Source organism: Thunnus maccoyii, chromosome 6 (genome assembly GCF_910596095.1).
Source record: "Thunnus maccoyii chromosome 6, fThuMac1.1, whole genome shotgun sequence".
In the NCBI taxonomy this organism is placed as follows: domain Eukaryota; kingdom Metazoa; phylum Chordata; class Actinopteri; order Scombriformes; family Scombridae; genus Thunnus; species Thunnus maccoyii.
The window spans coordinates 28803047-28816438 of record NC_056538.1 but is presented as its reverse complement, the minus strand read 5'-3'; the positions used below and the strand labels follow the sequence as shown (position 1 = coordinate 28816438).

The following is a 13392-nucleotide window of genomic DNA, read 5'->3' as shown; positions in this document are numbered from 1 at the left end:
AAAACCATTTAATTTGAGATTCTCAGGGAAAAAAGAACATTAACAATATTTTTAACTTTTGTTACACATTTACATCATCTTTACATAACCCACTTTTAATGATCTCATCACAGTTTTCTATTTCTTTCCTGTAAAGCAACATATTTATTCAGCAAACACTGACGTATTGGATGAAACTTTAAAAAAATAGGTCATGTTTTAAACAGATCTGCCAACAACATTGTAAGTCCCTGAGTCACCATGTTTGTTCTCTGGATAGTGATCTCTGTGGCAAGTACCTGACAAACAGGTTCTCCCAGTGTTCAGTTCAAATAACCACTGGTGCATTTTTCAAATGTATACAAACAAGAAGCACGAGAGACGAAGAAGAAAAATGTACAATACAAGGTTGTTTACTGGGAAAAAATATAATCACAAATATCAAAGAACAAAAAGATGCTCAGTGCAAAAAAGTTAAGTTTTAAATTGGAATCAACCAAACATTTAAAACACAGAGTTTCTATGATTTAAACTACCCCCATATACATGTTCAGTACCAAGAGTAACATCAATATTTATCAGACAGAAAACATCTTCATACATCCAAAGAGTGATTCTCTTATAAAGACAAAGTGCATATTTCCTTCATTGTGGGTCCTTGTTCTTGACGTTTCACAGCGACCGATTAAAGTTTCTATTCTTGAAGACAAAATCATTAACAGACTTCCATTTGTACCTTCAGAAATGTCAAATGTAAGTCTTTGTCGGTGTAACAGATCGGCCTGACTCCTCTTTGCTGTGTCCTCCTGAAGACTTGTTTATGAGGTACTTCACAGAGGGGGTCTTGTCCTCCTTGGGGGGGCAGTTGGCGCACAAAAGCCCCCCTCCCAGGATCAGCAGTGCCGCAGCCCCCCAGCCGATGTAAAGAGAGGCTCCCAGCTCTCTTTTCTGGGCGTCTACCAGCAGAGGGTTGTAGAAGTCCCTTATAATAATGCTGGCGGTCCAGGATACAGGAATGAGGCAGAGAATCCCACTGATGATCAGCACCACGCCTGCTGCCACCGAAGCCCTCGCCTTGGCCCTCTCCTCTGGAATGAAGTTTGTGCATTTTCCACCAGCGAAGGCAATGAGGAGCCCTGCAATACCTGTGATGATAGAAACCACCACTAGTGCCCGAGCCCCCTGGAGGTCAGTGCTCAGAGCCAGCATGGAGTCGTACACCTTACACTGCATCTGGCCTGTACTCTGGACCACACAGCTCATCCAGATGCCCTCCCACATGGTCTGAGAGGTCACTATGTTGTTGCCAATGAAGGCGGTGACCCGCCACATGGGTGAGCCGCACGCAACGAGCACCCCGATCCAGCCGAAAAGGGCCAAGGCGCTGCCTACCATCTGCATCCCCATGGAGCCCATCGTCTTCTCTCTCTCAGAGTGTTTCTGAGGAACAATTAAGAGCTGATCAGGTGTTTATGTGCATCTGAAGCAGGTGAAGAATGGGAGGTGTGAAAGCCAAGACCTTGCCAAGAACACCTGCCATGCAAGATTCTTTTTGTCGAGGAACAATAGCGCTTTGGTTTTCAATTATTCTTCTGGTGGAGATGAGGATTGTGTTACATGAGGTTTTGTTGATACTCCCGACAAGGAAGATTCACAGAAAATGCACTAGCTTGTGAATGTACACAACTTTGAATGCACAGTAGAGGGTTTAACAAAAGAAAAAGGTCAGAAAGTCTGCAAACACTGAGAATGAAAATGAATCCATCCTTCCATTCACCAGACAGTCTCAAGCCAAACAGTGATTTGTGGCCATCTGTATACAGATACATCAGAGTGTGCATTCACGTTTTTTCTCACACTGACTGAAGTTGAAATAAATCATTGCAAAATATGAATGAAACATCATGTGATGAAACCTCAAAAAAAAGGAAATATAATCTGAAAACAGGAAATGGTGTTGGTATGGTATTTCAGAAGATGCCTACACATGTATATTACATCTACTGAAATCTTCTCATTGTTGGGACATCATTTTAAAAATAAAACATGCGTGAGTGACCATTTTTCTTTGCTCATGTAGATATGCTTTAGTAAACTGCAGCATATTTTGGGCATCTCTTTGTTTGACATCTTGGACACCTTCGTGCTGTGTTTGAGATTAGATTAGTTCAGTTCAAGTCCACACGCATGAATTAAAGAAGACACTAAACACTTAGGTAATTTTGTTACTTTTTGTTCTGAACTCAGTGTTCTTTCTTGTTTGACATCAATCTGGTGGCTCAGATCCATGATCTCAGCAGTCGCATCGTAGCCGCAGCAAACAGATAGTAAAGCAGATGGTAAAGCAGGCCTACATATGTTATACTACTCCCAATTTACACTTATATTACTCCAGATTACTCACAAACCTTTGGACACAACCTTTTTTCCAATAATCTATAGGAAAACACTAATAGATAGATAGATACCTTTATTTACTCAGGGGAAACCAATTGAGAGCAATGCTTTCATTTACAATGGTGCCTTGCATATACACAATAATGCTGACAGAAAAAAGTCATCCAATTGAATATCTGAGTATTTCAGTCAAATTTCCATCACCCAATTTTGCTTTCGTTGTAAACAAACAGGATTCTTTTAGTGTGGTTAGTCTAATTTTTATTTTTAAAGATAGGTGCAACATAATACAACATAATTATAGTGTTCATATGCATAAAAGCATAGAGTGTTACTGATCATAACTATATGATCAGGTATAACCTACTTTATAGAAAAGGCATATTTGTATATACACAAAAAATATTTTTTTTCATTTCAATGATTAATTTACTGGAACTTTTTTCTTTTTTCAACCATTGCTTATTTAGTGGTTTGATTAGTGGTGCATCTGTTCCTTTAATATATTCATAACAGTCCATTTGGCACACAATCATCAGTCCATAACAGGTTCAGGTAGATTCTTTTCACTAATGGCAAAGGGCAAAGTAGGAATGTGATACTAAGTAAAATGCAACAGGACAGGGTGTGTTCACCCTGATGAAACACCCTGTAATACTGCGCTGACATCATGTGTGTTTGAGATGATTTTGGAGCATAATAGGAATTCATTTCCTGAGTGTGAGACAGCGGGGAACATAAGTATTTGGACAGTTACACATTTACTGTGTAACTCTGTACTTTGGCACGTTTGATCGGAAATGAAACAAAGACTATGAGGTTAAAGTGCCGACCTTCAGTCTCGGACCAGTGGCCCGTGAAATGTTTTAACTATTCAGGTCAATTTGTAGGGTTTTGTTTTCACTTTCACATTTAAGTCTTCACTTTTTCTCCCGCCTGTACTTATATTGGACAATTTAAATGAAATAACCCTGCTACTAACCCTCCCATCTCAGTGTTTATGGGAGAAATAGATGTTGCACAATATCAGTCACTGAATATCTGTGAAACTTTTGAATTCATGTTGTTTAAATGCTGGTGGTTTATGAGTATGACTCTTTATATGTGTTGAAACTAACATACTTTAGTTTATTCTAGGACAAAGATTTTAACTTCACACTGTGAAACTGGCTGAACTGGTTTAACGTCTGTGTGAACAACTCAAGCAAACTGCTGGGTGTTTTTGAATATATTTTTTTTTTTCAGTTGTACTCTTTTCTCCGTAACCTCTTTATTTAAACAATTTACAAAGTTAAAAACATGCAGCTCATTTTCCTTTCTGACAGCCAGCGTGATGAAGCCGGATCTTCACTGTATCCTTCAACCCCTCCAACAAGATTAAGTTGAAAGATTTGCTTTCAGTCTGGTTTAACCAACTATTTAAAAAGCGATGCTGACAATAACTGAACAAACATACAAACAATTTTCAATTCTGGGTTAAAAGTTTAACTAAAAATAAGCACTTTGACAAAAGAATATCAATTGTGTAAATGTTTTATTAAATATCTGTGATATCGTAAACAAAAAAAACAGTCTTATGATATTTCTAATTGCAAAGATTTGTAAAATATTTTATACAATAAATTCACAATATGTCATTGGTACTGTACAGATTTCCTTCCATAGCTCTTGTTGACTATTAACATCCTTATAGCACAGCTTCAATTTGCAAAACATTCAGAGGAAAATTGGTTTGATACAAGCTTAACATAAAATATCTCTCATTCAGTCCAGTCATCATGCCATTGGAAGACTTTCTTGCCGGTAACGCAGTTTCACATCCTTCCTTTTACTGCTATTCTTCGAGAAATACTCTCTCTTGCCTCCACCGAAGGATTCAGAGTTCATCAGAAAAGCTGTTCTCACTGTGTGTCACTTTCAAAAAAGGTGAGACACAACTTGCACTCTTGGAAACTCACAATAAAGGAGACTTAATCAAGAAATTATGAATTAATTTACAGTCTTTCTCAGGAAAACGGGGCTCTCATACGTAGGCTCGGCTGGTGGCTGTGGATCTGGCCCCGGCGTACTTGACTGGATACTCTGGACTGTCTTCTTTGCGTGGGCAAGAGCTGCAGAGGAGAGCACCACCCAGGATGAGAAGCGCAGCGGTGCCCCAGCCGATGTACAGCGCAGCCCCCAGCTCCCTCCTCTGAGCATTGGTCAGGATGGGATTGTAGAAATCTCTAATGATGGTGTTGGCAGACCAGCAGACGGGGATGAGGATCAGAACGCCGGCACAGATGAAAACAATTCCAGCAGCGATGGCCACCCTGCTTTTGGCACGTTCGTCCTCAACAAAGTTGGTGCACTTACCCCCGGCGATGCCGAGGATGATTCCAAAGGCAGAGACGATGATGGCGATGACCACAAGAGCTCTGGCGGCCTGAAGGTCCTGGGGCAAAGCCAGTAGAGAATCATAGATCTTACACTGCATCTGGCCCGTACTCTGCGTCACACAGTTCATCCACAGCCCTTCCCAGATGACCTGTGCTGTCACAATGTTGGCTCCGATGAAGGCTGTGACCTTCCACATCGGCAGGGCACAAACAATGATGGTCCCCAGGAAGCCGATGATGGCCAAGGCAAAGCCCAGCATCTGTCGTCCCATTGACACCATGTTGAGGTCTTGTTTGAGTCACTTGTAGCTGAACAGAAGCAGAAAAAATTCAAGAGTTGATCAGCTCGGCTCAGTTGTGAGGTTGAATAAAGGCTGTGGCATACTTCCTTCGGTTATAAGCATGTCTTCCTCGAAGGTGGAGTCAGAACGTCCTTCCCCTCTGACCTGAAACCAGCACAATGGTGATTTACCAGCCCAACCAGATTCTTTACATTATCTGTATGTGGACCGGGGAGTAGTTTCGATGAGATGAGCATCAGTCTTAAATGACTCTATGTAAATTAGGTCCGTAAAGAGGCACCGCATTCCTCATTCAAACAATGCTCTGCCGCTGGCTGGCCTTTGATTGGACCGTTTACAGGAACATCAGGTCCAGTCACAAGTTTCAGGTTTAAAAAAAAACACCAACACAGGAGGAAGTATCACCGGATGTCACCCATTTATGGTTTCTATCACTGCTTTTTCATCACCGCTTTGAATGGATGAATTTATTGGGGGTTTTTAAAAAAAATCTTCAGAATGAAAGTGCTCTCACACTGATCAATGTCTCAGCTGATTGGATCACTACAAAAATCTCTTTTTTTGTGTTTCCTTTTTATTTTCACAAGGTTTATTTATTTATTTATTTATTTGTTATATTAACCCCTTTATGTCTCCTCTTATATTTAAGAGATTTTTAGTGAGCTCCAGTTTACAGTGAAATGTTGCGCATTAAATGGAAATAAAATGTTATAATTCTTATGGATTAAATTGTTGATTTCTTTTATAAGAAATCATTCATTTTTTTCATCTCTGCATCTCTCACTCACTCTCACACACAGAAGTGCTCTGAATGTGTCACAGGTCAGAGCTCTAGTCCTCAAAGATAATTTTTTTAACATTGCAAACAAATATTGGAACAATATTTTATGATAATTGACTCCACAAACAGATCAAGTTTATATTCTTCAAATATTTTTTATTGAAATTCTTTTGAGTATTCTCAAAAATAAAGTGGGATTTACACAAAGCAAACACATCACAGTTCATATTTACAAAATCAACTCAGTATGACAAGGAAATAAATATATTTACACTGACTTCCTTATGAAAAAGCAAAGCAGCTTTAGGTGCACACAACCATGACGACATGATATTCCTCCTATATAAAGACTCTTTGCATGAATTTACATGGATATTTCTACTTTAAAGCACACAATCAACTCAAAAGATACATAATAATAATAATCAAAGGTCACAGTGATTTATATAATTTCTGTTTTTGTGAGTAGCATTAAGGGACTACAAACTACATTTTGTTATACAATCTTGTGTTGTAAAATTATAATAAATGAATCTTGACTCTTGATTACTTGAGTGAATGAATTTTACATCCTATCAATGTTTTGGAATACATACCATCCTCTAGAAATAAAGTGTGCACTTTGGTGCATTGTTACTTTGCAGTAGCAAGTTCCTAAAACCATCATGTCAGTAATCTTAGTCTCTCTTTTTCTGTCCATTCAGTTTTCAGAGGTACTGTCCACCGGCGTATACGGGTGGTGCCACATATGGTTTGCCGGGTACATATGTCCCCGTCCCTGTGTATGATCGGCTGGATGGGGGAGCGTACACAGGACCATAGTTTGCTGGACTTACTGGTGTTGCATAAGGATACATGGGTGCTGGTGGGTAGCCTGGATATCCATACATGGATTTTCGAGTAGGGCAGGAAGTGGTTAGGATGATCCCACCGACCAGAAGAATTGCAGCAGAGGCCCAGCCGATGTAAATGGCGGCTCCGAGTTCCCTCTTCTGTGTCTCGATGACTATGGGGCTCCGGAAGTCTGCGATGGTGATGGCTGCAGACCAGCACACAGGAATCAGGACCAGGATGGCGGAAATAATGATGAGACAGCCACATATGATCACCACCTTGGCCTTAGATGAATCTTTCTTCAGGCAGCCGGTGCATCTGGCTCCAATGAAGGTGATGATGAAGCCGATGAAGCCGAAGATGAGGGAGATGATGACCAGGGCTCGGGCGGCCTGCAGATCGGGGGAAAGCCTCATCACTGAATCATTCAGCTTGCACTGCATCTGCCCGGTGCTCTGCATCACACAGTTCATCCACAGACCGTCCCACACTACCTGGCCTGTCACAATGTTGGCTCCGATGTAGGAGGTCACTCTCCACATGGGGATCCCGCATGTCACCGACACTCCGACCAGGCCGATGAAGGTGATGACCTGACCTGCCACTTCCTTGCCAATCCTCCCCATCGTGAAGAGGCTTTGTGAGCAGCAAGAGAGGAAAAGTGTTTCAGCGTGCAGGTCTGGTTCTCCGTCAGAATGTCACAGCTCTCTCAAGGGTTGTTTGTCAGCGAATGTGCAGGAGGAGGGCCGTCCTGTCGTCAGGTGAGTTCTTCTGGGCAAACAAGATTCCTCTTCCTAGATCTGGGAGTGGCACCCATTTTTAAACAATGCTTTGTTTTTGTTCTTAGAAGACAGACTTTCATATGCAGATGATTCTGAAGTAAAGATGGGGTCACTGGATGAAATTACAACCACTTAGTGAATTCAAAGGTCCTGAAACCAGCTCACAGTGAATGATGGCAAATGATCAAATTATACCTGTTGTTGTTTTCACAAATTGGCTTTTTGTTGTCATAATTTTAAATCAGGGTAGTGGTGGGGTGTTGTGTTGTGCGGAGGAGTTGAACTCCAACACACATCTGATAAGCTAGCACAATAAAAAGCTAATGATATGATCTCTTTTTATTATGAAGTTCTGTTTTATTTTTGTGTAAAAGTCTAAAGAGACTTTGCATTTCTCTATGATGAACATAGACTTTTAAGACTTTTGATATGTGCTTTATAACTTTGTTTTTGTTATCACACCAAGACATCTTTAAAGCAAAGGGTGGAGGGAAATTGTGAGCATGAGTCACAGCTTGTGTTTTTTTTCCATTTTTTCCCCTTGTTTTGTCACTAACACCCTCCCGATCAGATAACTCACATATGTTATCAATCTACTGTATCTATAATGTTGTCATCCTGATTTTCCATATTGTAATTTTGCTGTTTTCTTTGTAATCTGCACATCTATTGCATGTCTAAGGACAGAGGGTTACTGAACTTCTACTGAGCTTTATCAGTCAACCACAGAGTATCAACAGACACAATCCACACAGAGTGAACTGGTCTTTCCTGCAGCATGGACTCCACCATTTGCTTGTATCCCTGATATAGACGACATGGCAGTCTGGCAGTTTATAGGTAATAAAAGGCATTGAACTGCAAGCAGACCTGAAATGGCCCATACCATGTTAAGATTGATGTGACCCAGTTTTGGCAGGTAAGTAGCCCCGAGCCGAGCAGAAGAGATTCAGATCATTCTCAGCAATGATAACAATCACCTTGATGGAGTAATGACAGGAAGCCAGTCACATAAATGAAACTGATGCTGCATTTAAAAAAAAAAACAAAAAAACCCTACAACATCCTACCGTGTGACAATACAGATACCTGTGTTGGGTAAACAGACTCTTAACACTCTGTCACACATGACTCAGCAACCCGATACTGCACTAACAATCATTTCCTCGATGATCCAGTGAAGGAAAAGTTTTATGAAAGCTTATCAGAGCGAAGATAAAACCCGTGATGAATACTTGGTGCTTTTCCACAACGCACCATTTTAAATCACTAAAAAAACCTCAAGAAATGTTTTCAGTTTTTATCTTAATATAAACCAACTCAACTTTGAAATATTAAGTTATTCACCTATACTTTACTACAACATCTTTCACTTCTAGAGTATATTTAGATTGTCGTTTCCTTCAGAAAACAGATGCCAGAAAACAGGGTAAATAACAATAATCATATTTTTATTCCTTCATTTAATTGGTGGAAATTCAACTAAACTACTTACTAAACTAATAATACTAAACTGCTGCTTATATAGTTATATTATGTCTTCTGCATTGCCACATAATCATCTCCTGTCTTTACCTTGTGATGTTGATATCTGAGGTTGAATCTCTATGACGCCATGATATGCTTTCGGTTTCTTAGAAACGAGGCAACAGTGATCATTCAGTAAGAATCTGGTTTATTTACAGTAACAGATCATTAAAAGCTTTTGAAACACAGAAATTTAAAGCATTTAGAGGTTTGTTGAACTAAATGTGGAATTTGTAGGTCAACAGATAAAAATACACAGATAAAATAAAAAAAAACTCCTTTTTGCTATTTAAAGAGATATATTTGAAGGGATTTTAACATGAAAATATCTCTGAATGAGAATAAAGATAATGACGAGACATCCTTACAACAACCCAACAAAATATTTACACAAATTAATTATACTTAATCATAGATGATGCTGGTTTTTCAACAGCTGGCCACATGGATCTAATGTTTCAAAGACCACTTTCATTTTTAAGTTTCGACTGATTACAGAAGAGAATATAGCAGAACAGAAGCCAAGTTCCTCTTTATGTTTACTTTAGTCACAGCAGACATTTTGACCCGCCATAGCAGGAAAAGTCTAACATTTGCATTCAGGTGTGACAGCGAGCCAGCATCCACGTTCCCAGATCCCTGCTGGCACAACTAAATGGAGTGCAGCCACAAAATGTCCATTCTGAGGAAGGTCAATGTGACATAAACCGCAATCAAAACGCCGTATTTACATTGCCAGTGAATATATGTTAAAGCAAACTATCATTTCTCTCTGTAGAACGTTCTGTGACTTTACGAGACCATGAAGGTGGTGTGAACCGTCTTATACGTATTCTCTTGATGTGGAGGTTGACTTCACTGGTGTGAATTTGGGTATGTAGTGGGGATGTCCATGTTCATGTTTGGGCGGGCAGTTCCAACACAGTAGCCCCCCTCCCATTAACAGCAGCGCAGAAGCCGCCCAGCCGATATACAGCGCTGCTCCTAACTCGTATCTCTGGGCTTCGATCAACAGCGGGTTGTAGAAGTTGGTGATGATGGTGTTTGCAGACCAGGAGACTGGAATGAGACAGAGCAACCCAGAGATGATGAACAAACTCCCAGCCAGGATGCAAGCCTTCGCCTTGGACCTATCATCCTCGATGCAGTTAGTGCATTTCCCGCCAGCGATTGCCAAGACCAGTCCGAAGACCCCGGTCAGGATGGAGATGACGATCATAGCGCGAGCGGCCTGCAGGTCTTGGGGCAGAGCCAGCATGGAGTCGTACACCTTGCACTGCATCTGGCCTGTACTCTGCACCACACAGTTCATCCACATGCCCTGCCATATGGTTTGAGCCGTGATGATGTTGGCTCCGATGAAAGCCGTGACCTTCCACATGGGCAAAGCGCACACCACGATGACCTTGAGCCAGCCGATCACAGCCATTATTATGCCAATGAGCTGAATCCCCTGAGAAACCATCTCGCCGGCTTTGTTCCTTCCTCGCACGTTAAAATCCAAAAAAGAAAGACGAGCAGAACGATGTGAGCTCGTATTTATAGTTTGTCGTGTGAGAAGAAGGGACAAAGACATGAGGGTATGTGAAACCACAGTCTTCATCTCCTATTGGCTAGAAGGAGTTTACACACAAACAGAGACCCAGTGACCTTTTTATTAGTGCTGACCTGCCAGAAATGTAAAGCTTCAAGGTCAAATGGCTCAGCCTTTTATTCGTTAATGCACAAAGATTTCACAGAAAAAAATGTTTAATGGTAAATGAAGTAAATATCCAACTTGCTCAAGAGGAAAACTGGATAAATCTGCTGTATTATGGATTTAAGTTTGAGGAATAATTAAGGATACAAACTCAAGACACTAGTTCTATCATTTGAAAATGAAAACATGTGCTGTATATTTATGAGATTTGAACTCTATTACAACATTACAAGAGTTAAGCTTTGTTAAAAACTATTACCTGTCAGTTCTGGGCAGGTGTGAGAGAAACTACAGGATGTTGTCCTCTTGTTTACAGCGAGGGGCAGTGTTGGACAGGTGATGATTCAGACAGCGAGCACTTCACTGAATGACTCATAACACAATGTTTTTAAAATTCACATTTTGGAGAAGATTAGAACAATTTTTTTCTTTTAAGATGCAACTTCTGACTTTATTCTGAAAATATAACTTCAGAATAAAGTCTGAAAAAAAAACAACCTACATGTGTCTCATAATTCATGAGGACTATACAAAAAGGTCTTGCCTGGATCTGGACCTTTGAATCTGCCCACTCTACTAGGTTGAGTTGACTGAAGATGGAAATGGAGGGAAACAAGCTGACAATTCTGTCTGATATCAGGCAACATAATCTGGGATGTATTTTATTGATTTTTTTAAGCGATTATGTTGTATTATAAAGTAATTATTCATATAAAGTCAATTAACTTCAGTCCTTTTTATATGTTTGTACATTAAAAGCATTAAAAAGACAATTTTGGTGGATGGTAAGTGAATTAGGAGTATTTTACACTATAATGAGGTTTTATATTTAGGACAAGCTGATTTTGCATTACCATTAAAATCATTGTTTTTATTTATCCATCTGGGTTGTAAGAGCTGAGCCACACCTCATGTCTTCTTTCTAAAGGCTCCATTTTAGTTTAACATCAAACTGTTTTAATAACATGTTATTTATATAATCTATAAGAACACACACAACACAATAATTCAATGTTGATAAAAAAAAAGGTTTATTTACAGCTTCAGACAGTCGAGAGTAATACACATTTTGCAATGAAATGATATGTAAAAAGGCACAAATGGCAGAAATTAACAGGACAAAAAATACAATACATCAAAGTTAAATGTTAGATTTTGTTCAAAAATGTACGCCAACTTTTTTCACTTGCACAGATCAATTCTGTTCGTCACTCAGTCCACATAAGCTGTTGTTTGGGTGTGGTCTCTTTATCTTGGCACTGATGAAACAAGTCCTGAAGTGCTGCAACTCCACATGAAAGTATCAGACTGAACCGTTAGCACAGTTAAAATCACCATGAAGTTCAAAACATACTTAATGTGAAATGTTTTTTTTTTCAGTCTCTCTGCCTTCTCATCTGGCTTTTGAATCCTCAGACGTAGTCCTTGGGTGCAGTTGAACGGGCAGCTGAGTACTTGGCAGAGTAGTTATCCTTCCGAGGGCAGTTGGCAGAGAGGAGTCCACCACCCAGAATGAGAAGGGCGGAGGCCCCCCAGCCGATGAAGAGCGCAGGTCCCAGCTCCCTCTTCCGAGAGCCCGCCAGGAGAGGGTTGTAGAAGTTTCTTATGATGCTGTGTGCCGTCCAGCACACGGGTATGAGGCACAAAACACCAGCAATGATGAAGATCACACCAGCTGCCACACCGATTTTGGCTTTGGAGGTCTCATCCTCCACGCAGTTGGTGCACTTGCCGCCTGCGATGGACAGGAGGATGCCGAAGATGCCGATCAGGATAGAGATGATGAGGAGGGCGCGGGCAGCCTGGAGGTCCTGGGAAAGGGCCAGCATGGAGTCATAAACCTTACACTGCATCTGGCCTGTGCTCTGCGTCACACAGGTCATCCAGATGCCTTCCCAAGTGGTTTGAGCAGTGACAATGTTCTGGCCGACGAAGGCTGTCACTTTCCACTGGGGTAAAGCACACGTAATGATGGCTCCAATCCAGCCAATGATGCACAGGGCAATGCCCAATATCTGAAAGCCGGCTGACACCATGTCTCCTCAGAAAGCTTCTTGCAAAAAAAAAAGGTCCAAAAGTTGTGTCTCTGAAAGTCAGTTGAGTCTTGCTTGAGAGATCCCCAAGAGTAAATGTTTGGTTAGGGTTGGAGCGGGTCTTTTATACACTTAACTCGGGAGGGGCTTGACATACGTACAAACTGTCACACAGACCTGTGACGTGATAACTACCCCCACTCCCAGCAACAGGCATGTGTCATCATGTCAGTTTTTTTTTGTCTCAGTCAGGTAATCATTGCATGTAAAAAAGCCACATGTGACTCAGAGTCACTACTGAGACTTTAAAAAAATACCATCAGCCACTCCCTCAAAATGATGGTATGTGGCCACTGGGCAGCTTCTTTGATCCTGTTTTTCTTTTTTTTTTACTTATTTTTTTCTGTTATGTGCTGTGGTGTCAGTGAAAATCATGCATGTTCAGAAACCACGAAGAGCAGTTTTGTTTACAGATGCTTCTTTTATATTTGTGAGTTTATCTATGAAGCTTTGAGCTGGTTTTCCAGATCTCAAAAAATAGTCTTTCAGCCTGTAAAGGAGCACGTAATATTCCATATTGTGGTTAAACATTTCTCATAGAGTTTCACAATTTCCATCAAACATTGACCAATTGTTTGCAGTGACAAGGAAATCTCTAGTTTTGATTTTATAAGAAAACG

At 40.5% G+C, this 13392-nt stretch overlaps 3 protein-coding genes across 3 annotated transcripts; all 3 read right to left on the bottom strand.

The window, feature by feature from the left end:
* Window positions 1–726: 726 nt before the first annotated feature.
* LOC121899373 (claudin-4-like) lies at window positions 727–5090 on the bottom strand. Its single transcript, XM_042415143.1, has 2 exons — window positions 4553–5090; window positions 727–1398 (listed from the first exon to the last, which is right to left on the bottom strand). The coding sequence occupies exons 1-2, from the start codon at window positions 5033–5035 to the stop codon at window positions 727–729; spliced, it is 1155 nt and encodes a 384-aa protein (XP_042271077.1). The 5' UTR covers window positions 5036–5090.
* Window positions 5091–6544: 1454 nt separating this feature from the next.
* cldnf (claudin f) lies at window positions 6545–7306 on the bottom strand. The gene has a single exon (XM_042414515.1). The coding sequence runs from the start codon at window positions 7295–7297 to the stop codon at window positions 6545–6547; it is 753 nt and encodes a 250-aa protein (XP_042270449.1). The 5' UTR covers window positions 7298–7306.
* Window positions 7307–9803: 2497 nt separating this feature from the next.
* LOC121899397 (claudin-4-like) lies at window positions 9804–12843 on the bottom strand. The gene is made up of 2 exons (XM_042415178.1): window positions 12230–12843; window positions 9804–10445 (listed from the first exon to the last, which is right to left on the bottom strand). Exons 1-2 carry the CDS (start codon window positions 12713–12715, stop codon window positions 9804–9806), a joined length of 1128 nt encoding a protein of 375 aa, XP_042271112.1. The 5' UTR covers window positions 12716–12843.
* Between the last annotated feature and the right edge of the window lie 549 nt (window positions 12844–13392).